Source organism: Bos javanicus, chromosome 6 (assembly GCF_032452875.1).
Source record: "Bos javanicus breed banteng chromosome 6, ARS-OSU_banteng_1.0, whole genome shotgun sequence".
Lineage (NCBI taxonomy): Eukaryota > Metazoa > Chordata > Mammalia > Artiodactyla > Bovidae > Bos > Bos javanicus.
The window spans coordinates 97,494,640-97,520,311 of record NC_083873.1 but is presented as its reverse complement, the minus strand read 5'-3'; the positions used below and the strand labels follow the sequence as shown (position 1 = coordinate 97,520,311).

Below are 25,672 nucleotides of genomic sequence, written 5' to 3'. Positions count from 1 at the left end.
ATGGTAAAGGGTCAATAAGTATTTACTTTAAAAAAAATAGTTAGCTGAGTAAACTGTTGTGTAACATTAAGTTTGGCCTGTATTCAGTTACTCAGCATTTCTTTCCCTTTTCCAATGACCATCTTGTCCACCAGGGGGCGCAGGGACAGTGGGACAGAAAAGCTGGCCAGGCCTTTCTCAGGTCCAAGAAGTGTTCATAGGTGGCCTTAAGTCATTTTGTGCAATAACATGGCCAGTTCTCTTCGAGAAGAATGAGGATTCTGCTAAAATAAAATCTGTCTCCAAAGTACTGGGAACAAATGAAACCGCCGTGTCCTCTCAGGCACTCCAGAAGTCTGTGTGCCCTTTTCTGAGACCCAGGGTCAGGAAGACACCCCTGGAGAAGGAAATGGCAACCCACTCCAGTATTACTTTCCTGGAAATCCCACGGACAGAGGAGTCTGGCGGGCTATCCCACATGGGGTCGCCAGAGCTGGACGCGACTTAGCGACTACACCACCACCACAAAGTTATGTGCCGCTATCACACGTCATACCTGACACCTTCAAAAACCAAAAGCCATTGGTTCCCTTCCTCTGGGCTGACAATTTTCTAATATTGACAAGATAGCTGGTTTATAAGCTGACTCAGGTCTTATTTATCTGTGATGAATAAATGTGGATGTGGATGGATATATAGACAGACAGGTCGATCTATATACATAGCTATATACATATAACTAGTTTTAATACTAGTCACCAGAATCACTTGGGGTGGATATTTTTAAATGCACATGTATGACCCTCACCCCAGACCTTCTGAGTCAAGATGCGCTACGAAGCGGGGCCCAGAGATCTACATCCTTAACAAACTTCCCAGGTTCCTTATGGGCAGCTAAGTGTAAGAACTTCTACAAAGTGGTACAAAGCCTGGGACCAGGGCTACAGTTCACCCTTCCATAATGTATTCCCCGTTTTTTCCACTTTTTTCAACTCACACAGCATATGTAAAGGCAATTACCTGAATGCTGACTTAGTTTATAACTGTAGCATTCACAGTCACTATTTTATGCTTTGACGGTGTCCAAAAAAAAAAGCAATTGGGCCACCTACCTCAAGAATGTCCCCCTCTGTAGAATGCCCAAATAATAGTTTCTGCGCCTCCACACTCCCTGAAGAATAGACATACACCTTCATCCCAGCCTCTCGCCACTTCCGGACGGCCGGAACCACGTCTTCAAAGAACCTAGAGGGAAGAGCACAGAGGCAAAACGCAGGAAGAGGTTATTCCGGCTGGATGAAAACCAGTCACACGCTGCCACGAGTTTCTCTACTTGTGTACAAATGGACACCAGGGAAAGCACCTCCACGAGCTGTGAGCTCCTGCAGATGTCATGAGCGTGCCCCAGAGAGCCAGGTCATAGATCAGAAGCAGTTTCAGTGGAGAGGGGACAGTCACCCTAATGACAGTAAAAGTGATTATGGACAGAGAGATAAAATAAGAAAGCAAATGTTTAAAGTCCTAAGGAATTTCTACGGAATTCAAAAAAGCAAAAAACAGTAATACTGTACTGCTGTGTAATCTTTGATTAGTTCATGAGTAGAAAAGGTTATGTCCGGTGTGCCTTAAGAAAGCACAGAAATGCTTTTAGAAAGATCTGTAGTCAAACAACTAAAAAATAAAAAAATCGGTGGGGCTCAAAGCTATTCGTCTTCGATTAGCTAGAAAACAGAACTACATTTCTTGAGAACTAAGATAACTTCAAGTTTTACTCTACAGAAAAAAAGTATGGAACAAATCAGTTAAGAGACATGTACCACCTCACATTTGCTGATCAGCAAAGCGTCGTGTCTGGTTTTCTGGGTCCTGACACTAACTTGTTCACCAATTCTACGATGTGTTCTGTTCAGGGAGGGAACATCACAGGAAATGGGTGAAAAGAGAAGCACAAGAAACCTGGGAGGTGGAACCAGTCTGTTATAAAGGATTACCTGGAAAATGTCAGAGAAGTCTTCTGCTGGATGAAACACAACTCAATATATTACACAAACTGAAGGAAAGGGATTGACGATTAGTTCAAAACCAGTTCCCATAATTGTGAGTCACTTCAGAGGCAGGATTATTCTATGTTGAATCTATAGACTGATATTGCTCCAAAGCAGGGCTCAGACGTCTAAGATGATTTATTTCAAGCTCCTGGTTTTATAATTAAGGAACTAGGGCTGCGAGAAGGCAGGGCTGACTCCTATGACACGGTCTCCTGCCTCCACTCCTCCGGCTGTTTACAACGTGAACTAACTAGTGTTGACTTCCACATCACTGGCCTATCCTGAAATTCTCAAGCATCCTTAAAAGGTGGAAGCCCCCTTGTAAAGCACCTAAAGGAACGGCATCTCAATTGACAGAAAAAAGAAATGTAAGCAGCTAGTAACAGTCTTGGATCCTAGGCTTTACATCAGGCAATGCCCTAAAATCCTGAGAGATGTGACTTACTAAGACTCTCTTAGCAACACAGGACTCACGAGGCTCCTCTGGCAGAAGTGCTCTGACCCCAGGGTCTGTGGAAAAGCGGCACTGCCGGCGGAGGAACCTCGCGGTGGCAGGTGCGTCGTTTCACACCATCTCGCTTCTCCAACGGAGCAGAAGCCGGTCACAGTCCCGGGAAGCACCCAGCGGCGCTGGCACACATACCCTAAGGATCAGGTATGACTGAGCTCACGGAAGTCGTCATTTTCTAAGGCTGGGGTTAAAAGTTTCCAACCACCACACCAAGCCAGATATAGGCCTGGGCAATTTAGCTGGGTGAACTAAATTTATCCCAGCTTTGGGAAAAAAAAAAATAACATACTCACTCGTTGAAGTAAAAAGAATGCTGATTTTTTAGCTACTTTGCAAGTCATGCAACTTGCACTGGAGAGAGAAAACTATTGGGAAACGCATTTGCTTTAGGGCGTGGATAAAGCGTTGAGTCTCTTGCTGCTGCTGCGTCACTTCAGTCGTGTCCGACTCTGTGCAATCCCATAGACGGCAGCCCACCAGGCTTCCCCGTCCCTGGGATTCTCCAGGCAAGAACACTGGAGCGGGTTGCCATTTCCTTCTCCATTGCATGCAAGTGAAAAGTTAAACTGAAGTCGCTCAGTCGTGTCCGACTCTAGCGATCCCATGGACTGCAGCCTACCAGGCTCCTCCGTCCATGGGATTTTCTAGGCAAAATTACTGGAGCTACGTACTCTGCTTTCATGTGCCCAGCCTTGAACGCCGCCCTCCACATGTGGCCCTGCAGCTGCTTCAGTGCCGTGGTCTTCCGGTCCAGGGACATCTGCCAGTACACGTTATCCACCACGGCCTGGATCATCCACTGCGGGTCGTCCGCCCCATTACCGGAGGCTGCTGGGATTGGAACAGCCCCATCCAGGTGGGAGTCCTCTTCAGCCTTTAAAAGTCATCAACAACACGAAATCTATGAAGAGATCCCTTAAACGATACCTGAAAACTAGCAGACCAACCTTCCCCCACTACCATAAGCTCCAAGCACCGTCACAAATTAAAGTATCCTAGACTTTGAGACTGAAATGAATGATTCCTAAAAAAATAGTGGATTATAATTAGTAAGTTTACAACAGCTTTCCTGTATCACTAAAGCTGAAACTTAAACTGAGAGGCATGTTGTATGTGAGAAGAAAGAGCACAAAACGATAAAATGTTATAATAAGAGCTGGTTTGTTGATTCACTGACTAGGATCAAACCAGGGCTTCAGTTAAATCTGATCATTTTCTCTGCACTATAACTGACTGAGGAAGAAATCACAAAAAGCTTAGTTTATGCCTGGAATTCAGTGAAAAGAAACCAGTGAAGCGATGCCTGGGGTTGGTTCAGATACGTCTCCTGCAATCGGCCCACATCTTGCAAACCCTAATAGCTACTGAGCCTGTGACAATGCGTATGCCCAACCCCTGAAGACGCAATGATTTGTGTACTACAATGGGCAAGACATATGTATGTTTCCACAACAAGTGTTGAGACACCAAAAAAAGGTGAAGAGGGGAATGTTTCAGACTAACCCTGAGTTACGTGGAAAATTTAACAAACCCAAACGCCCCACGCCCCAGAGGCTGTGATTCTCTTCAATCTGAACTCCTAACACGAAAGAACCTACAGAGCCTCCCACATTGTCCCATGTAGAAAATTAACTCCAAAAAGAATCGCCAGAGAGTTTGCTCTGCACAGTAAGACCTTTGCCAGTGAAGCAATTTTAATAAGAAAAACAACAGAAGAGGAGTTCCACAGAGCACAGTGGTAGGAGTCAGAGCAGAACAGAGCATGTGCGACTGAAGGCAGGTATAAAGACTGGGCGGAGGGGCATCCCTGGTGGCTCAGTGGTAATGAATCCGCCTGCCAATGCAGGAGACACAAGTTCGATCCCTGGTCCAGGAGGATCCCACTTGCCACAGAGTAACTAAGCCTGTAAGCCACAACTATTGAGCCTGTGCTCCAGAGCCCGGGAGGTGTGACGACTGAAGCCCACGTGCCCTAAAGCCCGTGCTCTGCAACAAGAGAAGCTGCCACTGCAGTGAGAAGCTCTTGCACAACTAGAGTAGCCCCTGCTCACTGCAACTAGAGAAAAGCCTGTATAGCAATGAAGACCCAGTGCAGCCAAAAAATAAAATAAATAATAAATAAAATTTTTTTAATTAAAAAAAGAACACTGGGCCGAGAGTGAGCTGGGGTGAGAGATGCGGGCCCAGGAGTTTTGTGGCTGGGCAGCAGGGCCTTATGCCGTGGGGAGGAGACAGTGGAGAACGAGGTGATGAAGTGTGGTGGCAAGGAGACATTCATGAAAAATGTGACGAAATGGCACAAGACCTTCCTGCATCCCACACAGAAATGATTTAGTTTATTTATAAATACATGATATTTGTATGCAACTGAAACAGCTCCAGAAAGAGGCAACTGTGGAGACAACAAACTGCCATGATCTGGCCGTTTAATTATGTGGATTCCTAAGCAGGCGTCCGCAGCTCTAACACCCTTGGGAATGCAGAAGCAAGGGAACAGAAGCGTCCCAACCTGTTTCCTCAAAAGCCTGACATCCTGTTGGCACTCCTCTTCTTCCCAATGTGCCTGCAGATACTCTTCAACATTTTCTTTGATGTAAGGAAATAAAATGTCCTAGATAAAAGTGCAAAAGAAAAAAACAAGCATTAGCTTTTAGTTGTTTGCATGAGATCAAGTTCTTCAACAATCTCACCTCACCTAATTCTAGCAAATAAGACGCTGAAAGTTTCATTGAAAATATGAAAATTGCTGCTCTGGATAGAAGAGACAGAGAAACGAATGAACTAGATATAGAGTTAGCACCTACAGCCCATGTGCCAAGTTCAACCTCCTCTCGTTTTTGTCAACGGAGTTGTATTGGAATATGGCCACACTCACTAGTTTACTGGGTGTCTGTGGCCACTTTGGGGTCACGATGCGAAGGTGAATACTTGTAACCAAGACCATATGGCCCTCAAATCTCAACATTTAGTATTCAGTCCTTTCCAGAAAAAGCTGGCTGACTCCTAAACCAGATGGCTAGACCACACGTCGTTGAGGGTAGGGATCAAGACTACCCAGTTTACACTACAGGGCCTGGGACCTGGACTCAACAAACATCTGCTGACAGAATGATGTCCACGTAACAAACATTTTAGAAATACCTGATTACCGTAATTCCTGTTTGGAAAACAGAACACCTACAGAATATCCTATGTATTCTTTTTTTTTTTTAATTGGGGTATACTTGCTTTACAATGTTATGTTAGTTTCTTCTGTACAACAAAGTGAATCAGTCATATGCATACATATATCCCCTCTCTCTTGGACTTTCTTTCTACTCCTCCATACCATCCACCCTATACATTCTGAGGTGCAAAACAATTGAGAAATGAAGAACCTGTAAGTAACCCATGCACTGGGAACATGATTTCTCTTAGGTCAAAAATTTTATATTTACTTGTAATTGCAGCATGTGTGTCTTTTCAAATCCAATGTGACACATTCAATAAAAATTAAGTGTCAACTATATGCTAAGTGGGGCTTCCCACGTGGCGCTAGTGGTGAAGAACCTGCGTGTCAATGCAGGAGACACGAGACACGAGTTCAACCCCTGGGTAGGGAAGATCTCCTAGAGGAGGGCAGGGCAACCTACTCCAGGATTCTTGCCTAGAGAATCCCACAGAGGAGCCTGGCAGGCTACAGTCCATAGGGTCACACAGACTAGGACACAACTGAAGCGACTCAGCATGCACGCATATGCTAAGACAGGCCAGTGAGCCATGGAGAAGGGGACTGAAAAGATAAACAAGTCACATTCCCTTTTCTCAATAAGTTTCTCAAGAATCTAGATGGGGCGGGGGCGAGAGGTGGGGGGGATAAAATGATGCAGTGACTCTATAAAGGAGTCTGGCAGTTTCTTTAAAAGTTCAACAGCGTATGATATGACCCAATGATTCCATTCAATGTTCCATCCCAAGAGAAGTGAAAACTGTTCACAAGAATTGGATGTGAATGTGTCATGAAAAAGTGAAAAGTGTTAGTCACTCAGGCGTGTCCAACTGTTTGTGACTCCATGGACTGTAGCCACCAGGCTCCTCTGTCCATGGCATTCTCCAGGCAAGAATACTGGAGTGGGTAGCCATTCCCTTCTGCAGGGAATCTTCCCGACTCAGGGATGAAACCTGGGTCTCCTGCTTTGCAGGAAGATTCTTTACTATTCAAGTCACCAGGAAATGAGTCATACTAGTGAAAAAGTGGAAACAATCCAAATGGCCATCAACTGGCAAATGGGTAAACAGAAAATTCATACAACATAATACTGATACATGTTACTGCATGGATGAACCTCAGAAACATCATGCTAAGTAAGAGAAATCTGACACATAACCATATAAGATATGATTCCATTTATAATGAAATGACAAAAAAGGAAAATATCTAAAACAGATACTAAATAGGCGGTTATGCTGGAGTGAGGAGTATGGAAACGGCCACAGATGGGGTCATGAAACTTCCTCAACTACCCTGTGATACATCACCTCCAGGTGTAGTAACTACACCGTGGTACGTCACCTCCAGGTGTAGTAACTACACCGTGGTACGTCACCTCCAGGTGTGGTAACTACACCGTGGTACGTCACCTCCAGGTGTGGTAACTACACCGTGGTACGTCACCTCCAGGTGTGGTAACTACACCGTGGTACGTCACCTCCAGGTGTGGTAACTACACCGTGGTACGTCACCTCCAGGTGTGGTAACTACACCGTGGTACGTCACCTCCAGGTGTGGTAACTACACTGTGGTAGGTCACCTCCAGGTGTGGTAACTACACCGTGGTACGTCACCTCCAGGTGTAGTAACTCTCTTTTCTCATCTGAAAGTTAACACAGGTTTGTTCACAGAAATTTCGGAAAATACAGAAACGTGCAAAATAAAAACCATGATAATCTCATGATCATCTTTCTTCAGAGAATATTTTTAATAAATAAAGAGACTTCTCTGGTGGCCTAGTGGCTAAAACGCTATGCTCTCGATGCAGGGGGCCCGGTTTTGATTCCAGGTCAGGGAACTAGATTCCACATGCAGCAACTAAGACCCAGTGCAGCCAAGTAAATAAATAGATATAAAAAAAAAAAAATACTACTTTTAAAAAATGAGTGAGGGGGTGGGGGAACTATAATGCAGTGCAATGGGTGAGACAGAGCATGAACAGAATGCTTGGCAGACCCAGAGCCTAATGGCCCTGCAACAGTTTTAGCAAGGAGCAGCCTGGGAAAAAAAGGAAATGAACAGATGCCGTGAATGCAGACACCAGGTAGACAATTCAGACAAGGCCTTACATTTCAAGGGAAAGTCTATAATCAAGTTGAACCCAAGAAGTCTGCTTATTTAAACTGATTTACTCATTTATTTATTCAAACATGTCCTGAATGCCCAGCACAGGGGCAGGCCCTTGCAATAAGGGCTGAGGATATAATTGTGAGCAAAACCCATACAGGATCCTGAATCTCAAGGAGCCAAGTAGCAGAAATAGAACATTAAAGATGGTACTTTAATAAAGGGTACAAACGAGAGGTGTAACATTAATGCATAAAATAGGAAAGTCTGACCTGTGAGGGAGGTCAGGGAAGGCTTCGCTGGAGAAGTGACCACAGAACTGAGATCTAAAGCAATGATTCTCAAAGTGAGATTCAGGAGTCCTGGGGGTCTTGGGAACCCTTTTAGGGGGCTCCACGAGGTCAAACTATTTTCATAAAAATACTAAGATCATTTGCCTTTTCACCAATGAGTGATGCTACAAGAGACCCAATATAGACGAGAATCCAACCATCTTCCTAGCCAGTTTATAAAATGCAAAACACTGTCTAAAAGTCTTCTAGCCACATTTTCCAAAGGAATGGGAAACTTTTTCATAAAAATATATTATTTATTGGGGCTTTCCAGGTGGCACTAGTGGTAAAGAATCCCCCTGCCAATGCAGGAGATGTAAGAGATGTGGGTTCAATCCCTGGGTTGGGAAGATCCCCTGGAGGAGGGCATGGCGACCCACTCTGGTACCCTTGCCTGGACAAGTCCATGGACACAGAAGCCTGGCAGGCTATGGTCCATAGTGTCACAGAGTTGGACACAACTCAGCGCACACACACATATATTATTTGTTAATGTTAACAAAGTAAAGGGGCTTATTGTTTAAAATGAATAAGTATTTTTAAATTTCTGTTTCAACTGCTAATATGGTAAATGTTGATCCGTATAACCTACATAAAAGCTCTTTGGGGCCTCAGTAATTTTAAAAAAATATTTATTGTTTTTATTTGGCTGTGTTGGGTCTCAGTTGTGGGTCTTGGGCTTTCCCTGAGGCATATGGGATCACAGTTCCCCAATCAGGGCTTGAACTCATGTCCCCTGCATTGGAAGGTGGACTCTTAACCACTGGACCACCAGGGAAGGTGGATCCTCAGTAAATTTTAAGTGTACAAAGAAATCTTGAGAATAAGAAGTCTGAGAACCACCAAAAGAAGATAGGCTTAATCCGAAGAAGACGAGAGGAGAGGATTCCACACAGAGAGAACGGTGTGGGTAGGAAAAGGCTCCAGTAGGGTCATCTGATAGAAGCCAGGGGTTTTCAGATGTTTCTGCATCACCTGGGGATGTGCAGAGGCCCTGAAGAAAAGCAATCCTCATCCCTGCAAAGTGGGCTCACTTACTGTAAAATAAGAATGGGCTCCAATTCATGAAGCGCCAGCACGTGCTATCACAGGGTCACTGCGCCCGACAGAATGGCTGGCTTCTGCAGATTAGTGCTAGCTAGTACCAGCCCACCACCCAGCTTGGTGCTGAAAACCACTGATCTGTGTCCTCTCCCTCCCTCCCCACTTCCTCCTTATTACTTCTGGATTGTGAGATTTTAACTAGTAATTCTATTACAAGAGTGAACAAGGGCAAAAGAGAAGAAAGATGTTGGTTGAAGGGGAGGGGGTGGAGGACGGGCAAAATACATGGAGAGAATTAAGAGGTACAAACTTCCAGTTATAAAATAAATGAGGATGTCCTGAACAGCATAGGAAATACAGTCAATATTAATGTAATAACTTTGTTTGGTGACAGATGGAAACTAATCATGGTGATCATTTTGTAATGTACAGAAATATTAAATCACGTTATACACCTGAAACTGATTTAATATTGTACGTTTGTGATTCTTCAATTGAAAAACAAAAAAAGGAAGCTAGCAGACTTTTTATTTCCTGCTAACAGGCCCGAGCGATGCTATGATTAGGACATAGTTAACAGATTGTTAGGAGAAGGCAATGGCACCCCACTCCAGTACTCTTGCCCGGAAAATCCCATGGACGGAAGAGCCTGGTGGGCTGCAGTCCATGGGGTCGCTAAGAGTAGGACACAACTGAGCGACTTCACTTTGACTTTTTCACTTTCATGCATCAGAGAAGGAAATGGCTACCCACTCCAGTATTCTTGCCTAGAGAATCCCAGGGATGGCGGAGCCTGGTGGGCTGCCCGTCTATGGGGTCGCATAGGGTCGGACACGACTGAAGCAACTTAGCAGCAGCAGCAACAGATTGTTATGAACAAAACCATGTGGGGTTTTTTTTGGTGGGTATAGAATTTTTCTGACTGGAACAAAGGCTTGGCTCCATAATCAGATTTTTTTCTTAACTTCAGAAGACTCAATTCTAAGTTCAACTTAAATTGCACTCCCAAAAGAAAATACACAACACAAGAAAATTATTACAGGTTTGTTTTTTTTTTAATGGTAGGACTCTTCATACTATGTTATTCAAATTTCACCTGCCCCAGTAAAAACAAAGAAGTCATTCAGTTTTGCTTGTTCTCATGTGGCATTCCAGTAGCACTCAGCAGATTCTGAATCATACAAACAGTGTGAGCAGGCAAAATTTTCAGCATATTTGACATAAAAGCTTTGTTTAAGCTCAATAAAAACTCACTCTTGATCTTAAAGAAGGAAAATAAGCTAAGATTAATAGCTTTTTTTTCTGCAAGAGATTCCTTTTACTGTACTGATATATTTCTTAAAAAAAAAAAAACTTTTATTGACGTATAGTTGATTTACAATGCTGTGTTGGGTTTTTTTTTGGCCACACCCTGTGGCATGTGGGATCTCAGTTCCCCATCCAGGGACCAAATCTGCACCCCCTGCACTGGAAGGCAGAGTCCTAACCACGAGACCACCAGGGAAAGTGTTAGTCACTCAGGCATATCCAACTCTGGGACCCCACGGACTGTGGCCCGCCAGGCTCCTCTGTCCATGGAATTCTCCAGGCAAGAACACTGGAGTGGGTAGCCATTTCATTCTCCAGGGGATCTTCGTGACCCAGGGACTGAATTCGTGTTTCCTGCATTGGCAGGCATTCTTTACCCTTTTCCATATATTTCTGATTTTCTTTAAATAGTCAAGTTTTCCCAGGATGCTCCTCCTCACGCCGTCCTTTCTCTGGCTTAGCATCTCTCCTGCACTCATGCATCATGGCAGAACTGTAAACCAGCCCCTACTTGAGAGGGTGCCATCTGAGAAGATGTGGCAGAAGGAAGGTGCACATACACAGCTCTTCCTCTCCTAGGCAGACACACATGTGCAGAGAGGAGCAAAAAAAGTGCTTACTGTCACAATGGGGAGGCTGCAAATGAATGGAAACATCCTAAATCATCATCAGCTAGAGAATATACGGGCATATTCACACTCCATAACATTACTTTGCAGTTAACAGTGAATGTACTAAAATGTTCTATTTATCAATATGAACAGAAACTCTAACATATGAATAAAACCAATACAAAGTGGGATGTACCAAGGGCTTCAGGTATAGCTGTAATGATTTCTTAAGATCTAAAATAAACATCATATGAAAGTTTAATTAGCTTTGTGGTGGGTGCAGTTATTGTACTAGTCTTTATCCTTGCTAATTTTAAATGTGTTACAGTTTAAAAAACAAACCAACTCTGATCCTTCATGCTACACCTTTCTCATCTGGTCCTTCTCCTCCAGCATCCTGCCTCCATTATTCCCCAACTTGTAAGCAACTGAAAATACTCCCCAGGGAAAATTCTTGGTCAGATTCAGGGCCACTCAGAGTTGAAGTCCTCAAAAATTTTTTCAACGCATACAGCGCTATCCTCTTTGGGCTCCACAAAATCAAATTTCCTATATCCAGCTTTATTGGTACCAAGAACAATTCATCAAGAGCCTGTTAATCCTGAGAGCAGGTACAGACTCCGGGCAGTGTGCCAAGCCAGGGTTCTACCTCTTTCTTTCACCAACTGTGTTCGAGTAACTTATCCTCTTTGAGCCTATTTTCTCATCTGCTAAATGGCGATGATAATACCAAGCAAAGTCACTGCGGTCACTAGAGGTAATTAGATAGATGAAAACATCCAGTTCCTTACCACTAATTATATACTCCAGCACAAACCTTTTAACACAGCAAGATCACCTTTACCCCAATTTAGTGACGAATGATAGCAGAGACGTCCCCAGAGAACAAATCACAAAGATAACCAATTCATTCCTTCAACATCTACTGAGGACTTACTGAGTGCCACACGTTTCTAATTATATTTATTTTTATTTACTTTTTGGCTGCTTGGCATGTGGGATCTTAGTTCCCAGACCAGGGATCAAACTTGGACCCTCAGCAGTGGAAGCACAGAGTCCCAACCACTGAACCATCAGGGAAGTGCCACCAGACATTTCTGATACTGGAGTGACAGACCACAGACCTCTTCCTCGAGAACTCACAGAAATAAAAGGTCCAGATTTCAAGCGATCCTGTTTAGGAGAAGCTTCAGAAATGAGAATCTACTTTAGAACTTCTGATCATCCAATTTGCCTCTTTCCTCTATATGTAAAACTCCCCTCTGCACTGCCTAAGCACACAAAGGTAGACAATGAAGTTAGAACGCAGGATAACTGGAGTTGGGAGGTTAGCAGACTGAACAGTCTATTTTAGTGTGAGTGTTATTGTACAACATAAAAGTACATGGGGCAATAACTCAACTGTGAAGATTTTATCCATTCTTTCAACATCCTTATTGAGCATCTATCAAGCAAAATAAAATGGCTTCAAGATGCTTGTTTTTAAAAGCCAACAATTACAGTCTGATAGATACTATGGTACCAAACTGTTGTTGCATGCCAGGCCTCCCTGTCCCTCACCATCTTCTGAAGTTTGCCCAAGTTCATGTCCATTGCATTGGTGATGCCAACCAGCCACCTCATCTTCTGATGCTCTCTTCTCCTTTTGCCCTCAATCTTTCCCGGCATCAGGGACTTTTCCAAAGAGTCTACTGTTCACATCAGATGACCAAAATACTAGAGCTTCAGAATCAGTCCTTCCAACAAGTATTCAGGGTTGATTTCCCTTGACTGGTTTGATCTCCTTGAGGTCCAACAGACTTGAAGGAATCTTCTCCAGCACCACATTTTGAAGGCCTCAATTCTTTGGCATTCTGCCTCATTTAGGGTCCAGGTCTCAGAACCATACATGACCAGTGGGAAGACCATAGCCTTGACTATACGGACCTTTGTCGGCAGAGTAATGTCTCAACACACTATCTAGGTCTGTCACAGCTTTCCTGCCAAGAAGCAATCATCTTCTGACTTCATGGCTGTAGTCACCATCTGCAAAGATTTCAGAGCCGAGAAGAGGAAATCTGTCATTACATCCAGCTTTTCCTGTTCTATTTGCATCAAGTAATGGGGCCAGATACCATGATCTAAGATTTTTAACTAATATTTAATTTTAAGCCGGCTCTTTCACTCTTTCCTTCACTCTCATCAAGAAGCTCTTTAGCTCCTCTTTGCTTTCTGCCATTAGAGTGGTATCATCTGCGTATCTGAGGTTGTTGATGTTTCTCCCACCTATCTTGATTCCAGCTTGTAACTCATCCAGCCCGGCATTTCTCATGCTGTGCTCAGCATATAGATTAAACAAACAGGGTGACAGCTGACAGCCCTGTCGTACACTTTTCTCAATCTTGAACCAATCAGCTAGCTGTTCCATACAGGGTTCTAACTGTTGCTTCTTGACCTGCACACAGGTTTCTCAGGTAAGATGGAGGAGGAGGATGGAATGGAGAAGGGGGGATGGCAAACCACTCCATTATACCTGCCATGAGACCCTCATGAACTGTATAAAAGGACAAAAAGATAGGACACCGAAAGATGAGTCCCCCAGGCTGGAAGGTGTTCAATATGCTCCTGGGGAACAGCAGAGGAAAACTACTAACTGCCCCAGAAAGAAGGAAGCGTATGGGCCAAAGCGGAAATGACACTCAGCTGTGATGTGGTGAGGAAAGTAAAATCTGATGCTGCAAAGGACAGTACTGCATGGGAACGTGGAATGTTAGGTCCATGAATCAAGGTAAACTGGACGAGGTCAAGCAGGAGATGGTTAAGAACAAACACTGACATCCTAGAAATCAGTGAACTAAAACTGGACAGGAATGGGCAAATTTAATTCAGATGACCATTATATCTACTACTGTGGGCAAGAATCCCATAGAATAAACAGAGTAGCCCTCATAATCAATAAGAATCCAAAATGCAGTACTCGGGTGCAACCTCAAAAATGACAGAATGATCTTGGTTCATTTCTAAGGCAAGTCATTAAACATCACAGTAATTCAAGTCTATGCCCCAACCACCGATGCTGAAGAAGCTGAAGTTGATCGGTTCTATGAACATCCAGAAGACCTCCTAGAATTAACACCAAAAAAAAAAGTCCTATTCATCACTGGGGACTGGAATACAAAAGTAGGAAATCAAGAGGCACCTGGAGTAACTGGCAAGTTTGGCCTTGGAAAACAAAATGGTACCAAGTAAGAATGTTCTAAAAACAAATTTTTTAAAGTGGGTAGTGGGACTTCCCTGGCGATCCAGTGAAGACTCTGCTTACACTGCAAGGGGGCATGAGTTCAATCCCTGATCAAGGAACTAGGATCCTGCAGTGCCATGCAGCATGGCCAAAAAATTAACAAATAAAGCTAATGCTTATCGCCCAAACCTGCCCACTGAAAAATTTAAGGCTTTAAAAGTAATCGAGAACAGCAATGATAAATTCTTTAACTTCAGTTATAATCCACTTATAGACAATTTCACAATTCTACAGTATGAAAAAAAATGCTGTAATGAACCCAGGATTCTACAAACATGTAAGTATTTTTGGTCTATCAGGTACCTAAAGGGTTGTTACAGTTTAGTAGTATGTATGAGGCTTCCCTGGTGGCTCAGCTGGTAAAGAATTCGCCTACAATGCAAGAGACCTGGGTATAATCCCTGGGTTGGGAAGATCCCCTCTAGAAGGCAAAGGCTACCCACTCCAGTATTCTGGCCTGGAGAATTCCATGGACTGTATACTCCATGGGGTCGCAGAGTCAGACATGACTGAGCGACTTTCACTTTCATGACACAAGGGGTTTCCCTGGTGGCTCAGATGGTAAAGAATCTATCTGCAATGCAGGAGACCTGGGTTCAATCCCTGGGTCAGCAAGATCCCCTGAAAGCGGGCATCACAACCCACTCCAGTATTTTGTCTGGAGAATCCCACGGACAGAGGAATCTAGTGGGCTACAGTCCATGGGGATAAGCTGGACATGCAATAAGCTGGACACGACCAAGACACTAACAAACACATGACAAAAGGCTATAGAACTAAACGACGGTACTTGTCTTTCAGGGGACTGTGATTATCAATAAATTCTACTAAATGCTAGTGGGGGTACTATGCAAGCAGCAGTTTATATTACTCTACACAGCTCAATGATAGCATTCTGAAAGAGCTCCATTAAGGGCCACAACATTTCTGAAGATCTAATTAAAGAAGTTGCCTCATAAATGTTTAGAAATCTAGATATGGATTTGCTTTATTGTCAAGTGGCTATTTTAATGAAAAGGTCAAAGAATCAATAAAAGTAAAATTGTTGCCATATTTACTCATGTCTCTTTTGAAGAAAATGGGCAATAAAAAGGTAATGGGTGATACTTAAGAGTACTACAGCTATTTAAAGAAACTATTTTAAAAGCTTTCCAAAGGGGACCACAGGGTGCAAATGATTTACAGTATTTGAGAATTTAACATTTTCCAGGCAGAGAGTTAAAGAACACAAAGGCAACACTGGTGACCTATTATTTCTGTACTAATCCCAGAGGATAAAAAACAAGGGAAAATCAAGTGGCTTAATCGGTCCTACGAACCAATCACATTCTCTAAATAAGAAATGAAAAAACAGGGTAATCATATTTTGGGGACTATCTAAACAGGTAAAAGGAAATCTAAGAGAATATGGACATAACCGGTTACAAAGGTTTTCTCTGGGACATGAGATACCAAGGGAGGGGAAAAACTTTTTTTTTAACTTATCTATTTCTACAATGAAAGAGCATAGTCTTTTTTTTAAATTGAGACATAATTGATACATAACATTCTATTAGTCACAGGTATGCAACGCATTGGGCTTCCCGTGGCTCAATGGTAAAGAATAAGCCCACCAATGCAGGTGATGCAGGTTTGAGCCCTGAGTCAGGAAGATCCTCTGGAGAAGGGAATGGCAAAAATCCACTCCAGTATTCTTGCCTGGAGAATCCCATGGACAGAAGAGCCTGGTGAGCCACATTCCATGGGGTCTCAAAAGAGTCGGACATGATTTAGTGATTAAACAACGAAGACAGCATGTAGGTTGAATGTTTGTGTATACTGAGAAGTGAGCACCACGGTGAGTCTTGTTGACATCCATCACAGTTAAGCAAGTTTCTTTCTTGTGATGAGACCTTTTGAGAGCTACTCTCTTCACAGTCTTCAGATATACAATACAGTATTATTAACTCTGATCACTATGTTGTGTACTGCATCTCCACAACTTACTTACTTTATAACTGGATATTTGCACCTGCTTGAACATTTCTAACAATGAGGAAACCTACTACTTCTTGGAGTGGTCCACACCATCCATCAGACAGACTCAACAGTTCTGGTATTAGAACTGCTCCTTAAATATCCTTCCTGAAGACCATACTAGGAACTATCAAGAGAAGTTTTGCAGCTCTGGCTGCTACAAAGGGTCACGAGGGCTCAGAAATGGTAACTCTGCTATTTTCATGGGTTAAGCAGAGATAATCACTCCCCTTTGAAAGCTGAAGCCTGTAGGAATGAACACTAAATATCTTTATCTGCATTCAAAAAGAATATATGTAATACTGTAAGACAAACTTGTCTTCTAAATCCCATTAAGATTAAACTGTAATTAAAGAAATATAAACTATAATCTAATTAACTGCAATGAATTACATCTCACAAGGGAAGGTCATCCTTATTCACAAGTGCTGCTGCTACTGCTGCTAAGTCGCTTCAGTCGTGTCCACCTCTGTGCGACCCCAGAGACAGCAGCCCACCAGGCTCCCCGTCCCTGGGACTCTCCAGGCAAGAACACTGGAGTGGGTTGCCATTTCCTTCCCCAATGCATGAAAGTGAAAAGTGAAAGTGAAGTCGCTCAGTCGTGTCCGACTCCTAGCGACCCCATGGACTGTGGCCCACCAGGCTCCTCCGTCCATGAGACTTTCCAGGCAAGAGTACTAGAGTGGGGTGCCATTGCCTTGGGATAGGTCTTTAAAAGCAGCAGAGAGAAAGAACATCAATATCCCATAAGTTTCAGAGCAGGAACCCTGACTGGCCCTAGGATAGAGTCCTAGCCCCTGTGAGTGTGGAGGGGAGGGAACTGACATTTACTTCCTTGACTCCACCTACATTGGTGCAAGGTGACCCCCTCTGAACAAATGAAGCAGCTGAGATTGAAAAAGGTTTCACTGCTGGTAGAGTAAAGCCAGGACTCAAACCCAGGTCTACTGAAGCCCAATGCTTGAGTCTATCCAGCTCTGTGGGTGGATGACTTCAGGGAGGATCACCTAACCCCCCCAGATTCTGATGATATATTCCCTACAGAAGTTTCTAATACTGCTTTTCTCTAAGAGATTTGCACTAAGAAAAGAAATGAGAGATTCTGGCTCACCTGGCAGTACGGTAACTGCTCCAATAAACAGGAATAATGACTAATTACAGCAATAGTGGGAACAACTGCCAACACTAACTGAGCCTTCACCGTTCCGGGCACTTCTCATTCTACAGTCAGTCCTTAGTGATCTCGTCTAATCCATGATTTTACATGCCATCTGTTGCCGTGCTGTGCTAAATCACTTCAGTTGTGTCTGATGCTGTGCAACCCCAGGGGTGCCAGGCTCCTCTGTCCATGAGATTCTCCAGGCAAGAATACTGGAGTGGGTTGCCATTTCCTCCTCCAGGAGATCTTTCTGACCCAGGGATGGAACTCACGTCTCTTGTCTTCTGCACTGGCAAGCAGGTTCTTTACCACTTAGCAGTTAGTTCAGTTGCTCAGTTGTATCTGACTCTTTTCGACCCCATGGACTGCAACACGCCAGGCTTCCCTGTCCATCACCAACTCCTGGAGCTTGCTCAAACTCATGTCCATCGCATGAGTGATGCCATCCAACCATCTCATCCTTTCTTTACCACCAACACATCCATATACCCATCTGTTACCAATGACCCCTAAATCCACAGCTTGAACCTGGACCTCTTCCCTGAACTCGAGTGATTTTTTTTTCAACTACCTTCCTCAAATCTCACTTGGATATCTGAAATTCAAACTCCTGTTTCTAGCCCTTAATCCTGCTCCTCTCACACTGTCCCATTTCAGCCAACTGGCAGCTCCATCATTCCAAGATGCTCAAGCCGAAAGCCTTGAAGTCCTCTTTGACTCCTCTTGCTCTCATACTCCACATCCCACCAATTCATCAGCAAATGCTGTCAGCCCTATCTTCAAAATACATCCAGAATCTAATCACTTCTCACCATCTGCCACTGCTCCCAAGCACTCCAAATCTACTCAATACATTGATTAATGAATAACCTGAATCACATCATTTCAATCCTCAAAATAACCCTATGAAACAAGTGCTCTTATTTCCTCCATTTCACAAAGGCACATAAAGGTTAAATATAAACTAAGAAACTATAGTTTATCAGTCAGGTCTTTTTCCTTTTTTGGTTCAAAGAGTCAGATCCCCAGAGCCTGATCTTCTTGGTCAAAGGGATCTGACTAGCTTACAGACTTACAACGAGTTGGTCCCAGCCAAGGCCCAGGGCAGGAGTCAGTCAGCCTCCTGGAGCACGGCAGCACCAACACTAGTCTGCCCACGAGCTCCTCTCTGAAATCCCACCCAGGTTCCACTGCCAGGACTCCCACTAGTTTTCAAACTACATGTGTTAGTCTCTTTTTATTCAGTATCAGCTCTCCACACTTTTTTAAGACTTAAGAAAAGGAACTTGTTGGAAGGTCACATAATGAATCACTGAAAATCAAGTTAAGAAATGAAGCCCTCACATGCATACCCAGAAGACAAAGAACCCTTTTCTGTATTAAAGAATTCTGTCTTTGAAAAGCAATCCGTGTTTTTGAAAGTGGAGTCCCCTGGGAAGGGTCCAGTGAGGTTCCAGAAGGGCCTCTGAGGACAATATTACTGACTTTCCACGTGACGGAGGACCGGATACAGCAAGATAAGGGTGGGCTGGCCACCACCCTTCTTCTGACCTCTACCTCCATCAAAACCAATAATGAAAATTAAATGAGTTAATAAATGTGAAAATCAAAGGCTGTACACAAAAATAAGCCTTTATTGTAAAAAGAATAGCTTTTTTGTGCATATGAAGGAGTTACATGGGGTGAGCTTTAAGGATAGAAAATTTAAGAACCATCAAAGAAGGGAGGTCTTTTCAGAGCTAAACACAGGATAGCCTTAAAAAGTTTATCTGAGCAAAAGAAAGGCTTACCTATCTATGTATTTTCAAAACAGGGGTTATATATTAGAATTGGGACTTTCGGGGAATTGATCTGACTACATATACTTCAAGGATCTAAGTGACTTTAAGCATAGGAAAAAAAAAAATCAGAAAGAATATTCACCAAACTCTTAATGATTACTGCTTGGTGGTGGGAGCAAAAGGGGCATTCATTCTCTACGCTGTACTCTCCTGTAATGTCTGCAGTTCATAATAAGCATGAATTAATTTCCGTGGAAAAATTAGGGGGGTGGGAAAAATACTCCTCTAGCCTCACATTAACAGATACAAGTTTCCAAAGAATAATGTATTTAGCTCTTTAGATACTTAATTGTTAATAAAATTTACTTTATGGTGTTTTAACTCCCACTGAAAACTAATTTCTCTAAAACTCACCAGTTTTAGAAATGCTGGGTCAAAGAAAGTTCTAATATCACTCTAGAAACACAACAGTTACATCGCATGCTGTACAAATAAGATAAAATATCACCTTGAGGAAATCTGAAATAGCAAGGAGAGCAGAAGTGGGAGCAGACAATGCCAGCCCCTCCTGGCCCAGGCTGGAAGACACCGTAATGCTGTCAACAAGCACTCGCCAAACGCCGTATGTGCGAGCGCTGTGCCAGGCTCTGCTCTCGGCCCTTAAGGAGCTCTCGGCACGGCGGGAAGACAGCACGCACAGACGACACCGCAAGGCAGCATCTGCTGCGACGGCAAATACACGGCCCTACAGAGCAGGGAGACAGGACTCGGAAGTTCCCGCTTAAACCCAAGTCCTTGGAAAGCAGAAGTAGGTATCACTTGTCTATTCCCACAGCCTAGCACGAGAAATATGTTTTAAACATGTTTTAAGTCAATGGCTACATGGAACCAAACTGCACTTGGAGAGGACAAGGTGTGACACTCCAAGCTAGAGGAACGGCGGTGGCATGAAAGACTAGCATGACCCAAATGGGCATCATCAGTTATTTACAAAAAAAAGTGTAAAGGAACAGAGGAACAGAAAGTTGGAAAACCTGACTCACTCAAGTTGAGGAGCTGAAACTACCTTTGAGACAACAGGAAACCCAAAAGGATTTTGATGGTGCAAAGACAACCTGTTTATGTACCTGTCTTCCTTACTTGATTCCTTCAGGGGGGGCAACTGCATCTTTAAGAATTTTGGTTTCCTGGCAGCGCCTGGCACATGAAAGGTATTCAAACAAATGTGGGGAAAAGGAAGGGAAGACTGATTAGCTGGAAACATTATGCATGTGCCATAACATTGAAGGTTCTAGAAGAGTAAGAGACCAGAAATTGAGGCTGGAGGTGTTTTCTAATCCATCTCATGATATACTCAGGCCCAATACAGTCATTCTCCAAAGGCTCCTCCCCTTGTTTCAAGTTCAATCAACAAAAATCCCCTTGTAGTCCACCATGAGTACATCTCTGTGTAGGAATCCGGAGCAAGGGGAGGTTTGGGGGAATAGTAATCAAACCAGGAAATCCTGCCATGCCAGTGCAAGTTGTCTGAGAGCAGTCATGTTTTGTGTCCTGTTCTTGACCTCCTTCTGCTCAGGGCCATAGAAGCACAGGTAGAGGTAATCACAGTGAGTTTCAGTACATATTCAGTTCAGTTCAGTTCAGTTCACTCGCTCAGTCGTGTCCAACTCTTTTCGACCCCATGAATCGCAGCACGCCAGGCCTCCCTGTCCATCACCAACTCCTGGAGTTCACTTAGACTCATGTCCATCAAGTCAGTGACGCCATTCAGCCATCTCATCCTCTGGTGTCCCCTTCTTCTCCTGTCCCCAATCCCTCCTAGCATCAGAGTCTTTTCTAATGAGTCAGCTCTTCGCATGAGGTAGCCAAAGTACTGGAGTTTCAGCTTCAGCATCATTCCCTCCAAAGAAATCCCAGGGCTGATCTCCTTCAGAATAGTGCCCCTTTTTCCATACTGACTCTTCACAAGTGCTGTCTGTCTCCAGTCTGATATTTCCTGCATTGTAATCAGTGTTTCTACTGGGCTTCATATTTTTCAAAGTCCACCCCCCCTCCAGCTCATGACTCCTGCCATAAGCAAAAGGACAGAAGATTAGTATAATGGTCATCAAGTATAATGGTGGTCACTGGATACAGAAAAGTATATGGGACCTTAAGCTCACCTTCATGGCAAACAGATGGGGAAACAGTGGAAACAGTGTCAGACTTTATTTTTGGGGGCTCCAAAATCACTGCAGATGGTGACTGCAGCCACAAAGTTAAGACGCTTGCTCCTTAAAAGAAAAGCTATGACCAACCTAGACAGCATATTCAAAAGCAGAGACATTACTTTGCCAACAAAGGTCCGTCTAGTCAAGGCTATGGTTTTTCCAGTAGTCATGTACAGATGTGAGAGTTGGACTATAAAGGAAGCTGAGCGCCAAAGAATTGATGCTTTCAACCTGTGGTGTTGGAGAAGACTCTTGAGAGTCCCTTGGACAGCAAAGAGATCTAACCAGTCCATCCTAAAGGAAATCAGTCCTGAATATTCACTGGAAGGACTGATGCTGAAGCTGAAACTCCAGTACTTTGGCCACCTGTTGCGAAGAACTGACTCATTTGAAAAGACCCTGATGCTAGGAAAGATTGAAGGCGGGAGGAGACAGGGATGACAGAGGATGAGATGGTTGGATGGCATCACTGACTCAATGGACATGAGTTTCAGTCAGCTCCGGGAGTTGGTGATGGACAGGGAGGCCTGGCGTGCTGCGATTCATGGGGTCGCAAAGAGTCGGACACGACTGAGTGACTGAACTGAACTGAACTGAGAGGGTATTATGCTAAGTGAAATAACACAAAGACAAATACCATCTGATTTCACATATCTAAAAAACAAAACAAATGAAGGAACATAACAAAACAGAACAGACTCATAGATAGAATAAACAGGTGGTTGCCAGAAGGGAGGAATCTGGAGAAAGTAATGAAATAGGTGAGGGAGATTAAGAGGTACCAACTCCCAACTACAAAATAAATGGGGATGAAATGTACAGCATGAGGAATATAACCGTTTATACTGTAGTATGTTTGTACAGTGACAGATGTTAACCAGACATATCATGATGATCATTTTATAATGTATAGAAATTGAATCACTATGACACCTGTAACTAACATAGTGAAAGTAAAAGTGAGGTTGCTCAGTCCGACCCCCGTGGACTGTAGCCCACCAGGCTCCTCCGCCCATGGGATTCTCCAGGCAAGAATACTGGAGTGGGATGCCATTTCCTTCTCCAGGGGATCTTCCCGACCCAGGGATCGAACCCAGGTCTCCCACATTACGGGCAGACGCTTTAACCTCTGAGCCACCAGGGAAGCCCCAACTAACATAGTACTGTAGGTCAATTATACTTCCATTAAAGCACTACGGGATTTCACTGGGGGTCGAGTGGTTAAGACTCCGTACTCCCAAATGCAGGGGGTACAAGTTCGATCCCTGGTCAGGGAACTAAGATGCCTGGCCAGAAAAAGAAAATGAAAACAAACAAACATGTATACACTGGAAGGAAATGTACCAAAATGCAAATAACAGTCATCTCTGGTGGGAAGGGGGCCAGTGTGAATTATGCATGATTGTCAATTTTTACTTTATGCTTTTATGTATTTCCGTTTTCAATGAACATGTACTGCTTGTAAAATTAGAAAACAACAAATGTCACTAAAAAAAAAAAAAAAAGTACCATTCCAGGTCTTCTGAATCAGAAACTACATTTTAGCCAGATCTCTGGATTATTTGTCTACACATTCAAGTCTGAGAAGCACAGATATAAAGGGCCACTGGCAAGGGTACTCACCACGACCCACTTAATACACTCTCTAGGAACAAATATTCTAATCAAATTCACACTTTCAGTTAATAGAAGGTTCTTAACTATTACAAAGACTTTGTTTTCAAGCACGAAGTCTTCCTAAGGCATAAATGAAATACATACCCCACCACTGCCACTCACCCCCTACTCTCTGACAAGGTTTGTTGACAGCAAATGAAATACTGATGGAAATATATTTATTTATTTTATACAGGGGGCTAAATATTCATTCTTTGCTTTCCAGGTAGCTCAGTAGTCAAGCATTTGCCTGCCAAGGCAGGAGATGCAGGAGACTCGGGTTCGATCCCTGGGTCAGGAAGATCCCCTGAGGAGGAAATGGCAACACACTTCAGTATTCTTGCCTGGAAAATCCCATGGGCAGAGGAGACTGGCGGGCTATAGTCCACACACAGGGTCACAGAGAGTCGGACATGACTGAGTGAGCACAATCCTTGAGCACGTATATTCATTAAATGTTCACAACAGCCTTACGACGTTGCTATCTCCACAGTACAAGACACTGTAGAGGACATCTGCACCCAGACTCAAAGGACAGTAACTAACTTGCCATAAGTCATTCAGGGATCCAGAAGCCAAGCCAGACTTGCAGTCACCAAGCTCATCCTGATAAATACTACACTCTGTCCAGCCAATCCCTGTTGTTTAAAGATACTATATTTACAAATTCTACCTACTAAAATTTATTCATAACCTCCAAATCATTATTCACTGAACTTTCCCACTTTTCTGACAACAGGTACATACATGAGCAAAAGAGCAAAACTTGTGGAAAAGCAGCTGCACACATTCCCAGTATGAGGTGATGCTTTGCCTTACTTCACCTCTCACATTTTAAACAAGCATCCTTTTCAAAGTCTGTTTGCCACTACATTTTCACATTTTGTGCTTTTGTTGGTGACTGCCCCCAAAGTGCTCAAGTGCTGTCCAGTGTTCCTAAGGCAAGACTACCTCCTGGAGGAAGCACATGCAGTTACAGAAGCTCCAGCACAGCCTAAGTCACAGCGCCATCGGCAGCGAGCTCAGTGTTAGGCAGTCGATGGTATGTATTAAGTAAGACAAACAGAAACACACAAACAAGGTTATCTATCCATCAGTTGTGACCAGAGGCTCACAGGAACCGCTCCCTTCATCTTCTCTATGGACAGTGTTTCAGTATTTGCTAAGATGGTGTTTGCAGTGACTTCATAGATCATAACTGCCCCAACTGTTGTTACAAGTACTAATTTGACGTGTAATGACAGGAAAAGCACCAAATTTTCAGAAGCAAGAGATCATCTTCCCTAACTCAAAAACAATAGTTGAAGTTTCCTGACAGGATAACTACAGGATTGGTAATGGTGTTATTTCACAGCTTACAGACTAAAATCATTGGAATAACACAATACAAAAACTCAGAAAAATGAGTATTACATCACCATGGACAAAGATCTGTGGCAGCTTCATGGGTTGCAGGCAAGATGATTCAAAGGGATAAGGGAAGAAAATACAAACCCATTCATTTATACTTATTTAGACCTCATCTTTAAATTCTAATTTACTTTATAACTTAATAACAGTACATAAGAAATTCTGTTGGTTACAATAAGTTCTATTGGTTATGCCTGACCCAACTCTACTGATGCTTTGTTTGTGTGTGTATGTGTGTGTGTAGTCACTCAGTGATGTCTGACTCTCTGCTACCTTTTAGACTGTAGCCCGTCAAGCTCCTTTGTCCATGGGATTCTCCAGGCAAGAACATTGGAGTGGGTTGCCATGCCCTTCTCCAGGGCATCTTCCCAACCCAGGAGTTGAACCTGTGTTTCTTGTGTCTCCTACACTGCAGGCGGATTCTTTGCCCATTGAGCCATCGGGAAAGCCCGCTGATGGTTTATATAACCAAAAAATGTTGAGTGATCACCACCATAGAGGATCACAGTCAGTGCTTGAAAAGAAAAGAACCTCCAGAGGCACATGTTCTGCAGTGAGGGGCAGGACTGATGGCTTTGAGGACTCAGATGCACTGGGAACCATCGAGGGAAAGCGAGGATCTACTGCTGCTCTGCCCCCAACAAGTTGTGATGACCCTCACAAAGACATGCCTCTAGGCATCCATTGATTCCTATGAGAAATTAATTAGCTGGTTGTGACACTGACTAGATGATCCAAGCTAGGAACCCTTCACACTCCAGAAATTTGACCATTCTGACTCGAAGAAAATAAGATAAATTAGCAGTTAAGGAAAACCACTGTTTATTATTATCTGTACCCTAAGGGTTAAAGGCATGTACTGACAGAGCAACAGGCTGTTCACAGAACACATTTCCAGACTGGGAAGATTCTGTGGAATCCTGTAAGATATCTAGGAGTTCGTGTCATCTTATATAGTTATAAGTTGCATCACAGACACCTTCAACTCTAACTACTCAGCGAGGGGAAAA

The 25,672-nt window shown here is 43.4% G+C and overlaps 1 protein-coding gene and 1 long non-coding RNA gene across 3 annotated transcripts in view; one reads left to right on the top strand and one right to left on the bottom strand.

The window, feature by feature from the left end:
* LOC133249781 (uncharacterized) overlaps positions 1 to 25,672 on the top strand; it is a 419,931-nt gene that overhangs the window by 170,362 nt on the left and 223,897 nt on the right. The window lies entirely within an intron of this gene.
* The window catches only part of ENOPH1 (enolase-phosphatase 1), a 35,734-nt gene that overhangs the window by 6,024 nt on the left and 4,038 nt on the right, over positions 1 to 25,672 (bottom strand). For both annotated transcript variants that reach the window (XM_061420609.1, XM_061420610.1), the window contains exons 2-4: positions 5,048 to 5,149; positions 3,210 to 3,412; positions 1,092 to 1,224 (exon numbers count right to left, since the gene is read on the bottom strand). In XM_061420609.1, coding sequence (XP_061276593.1) covers positions 1,092 to 1,224; positions 3,210 to 3,412; positions 5,048 to 5,149 — 438 coding nt within the window. The remainder of the gene's footprint in view (positions 1 to 1,091; positions 1,225 to 3,209; positions 3,413 to 5,047; positions 5,150 to 25,672) is intronic.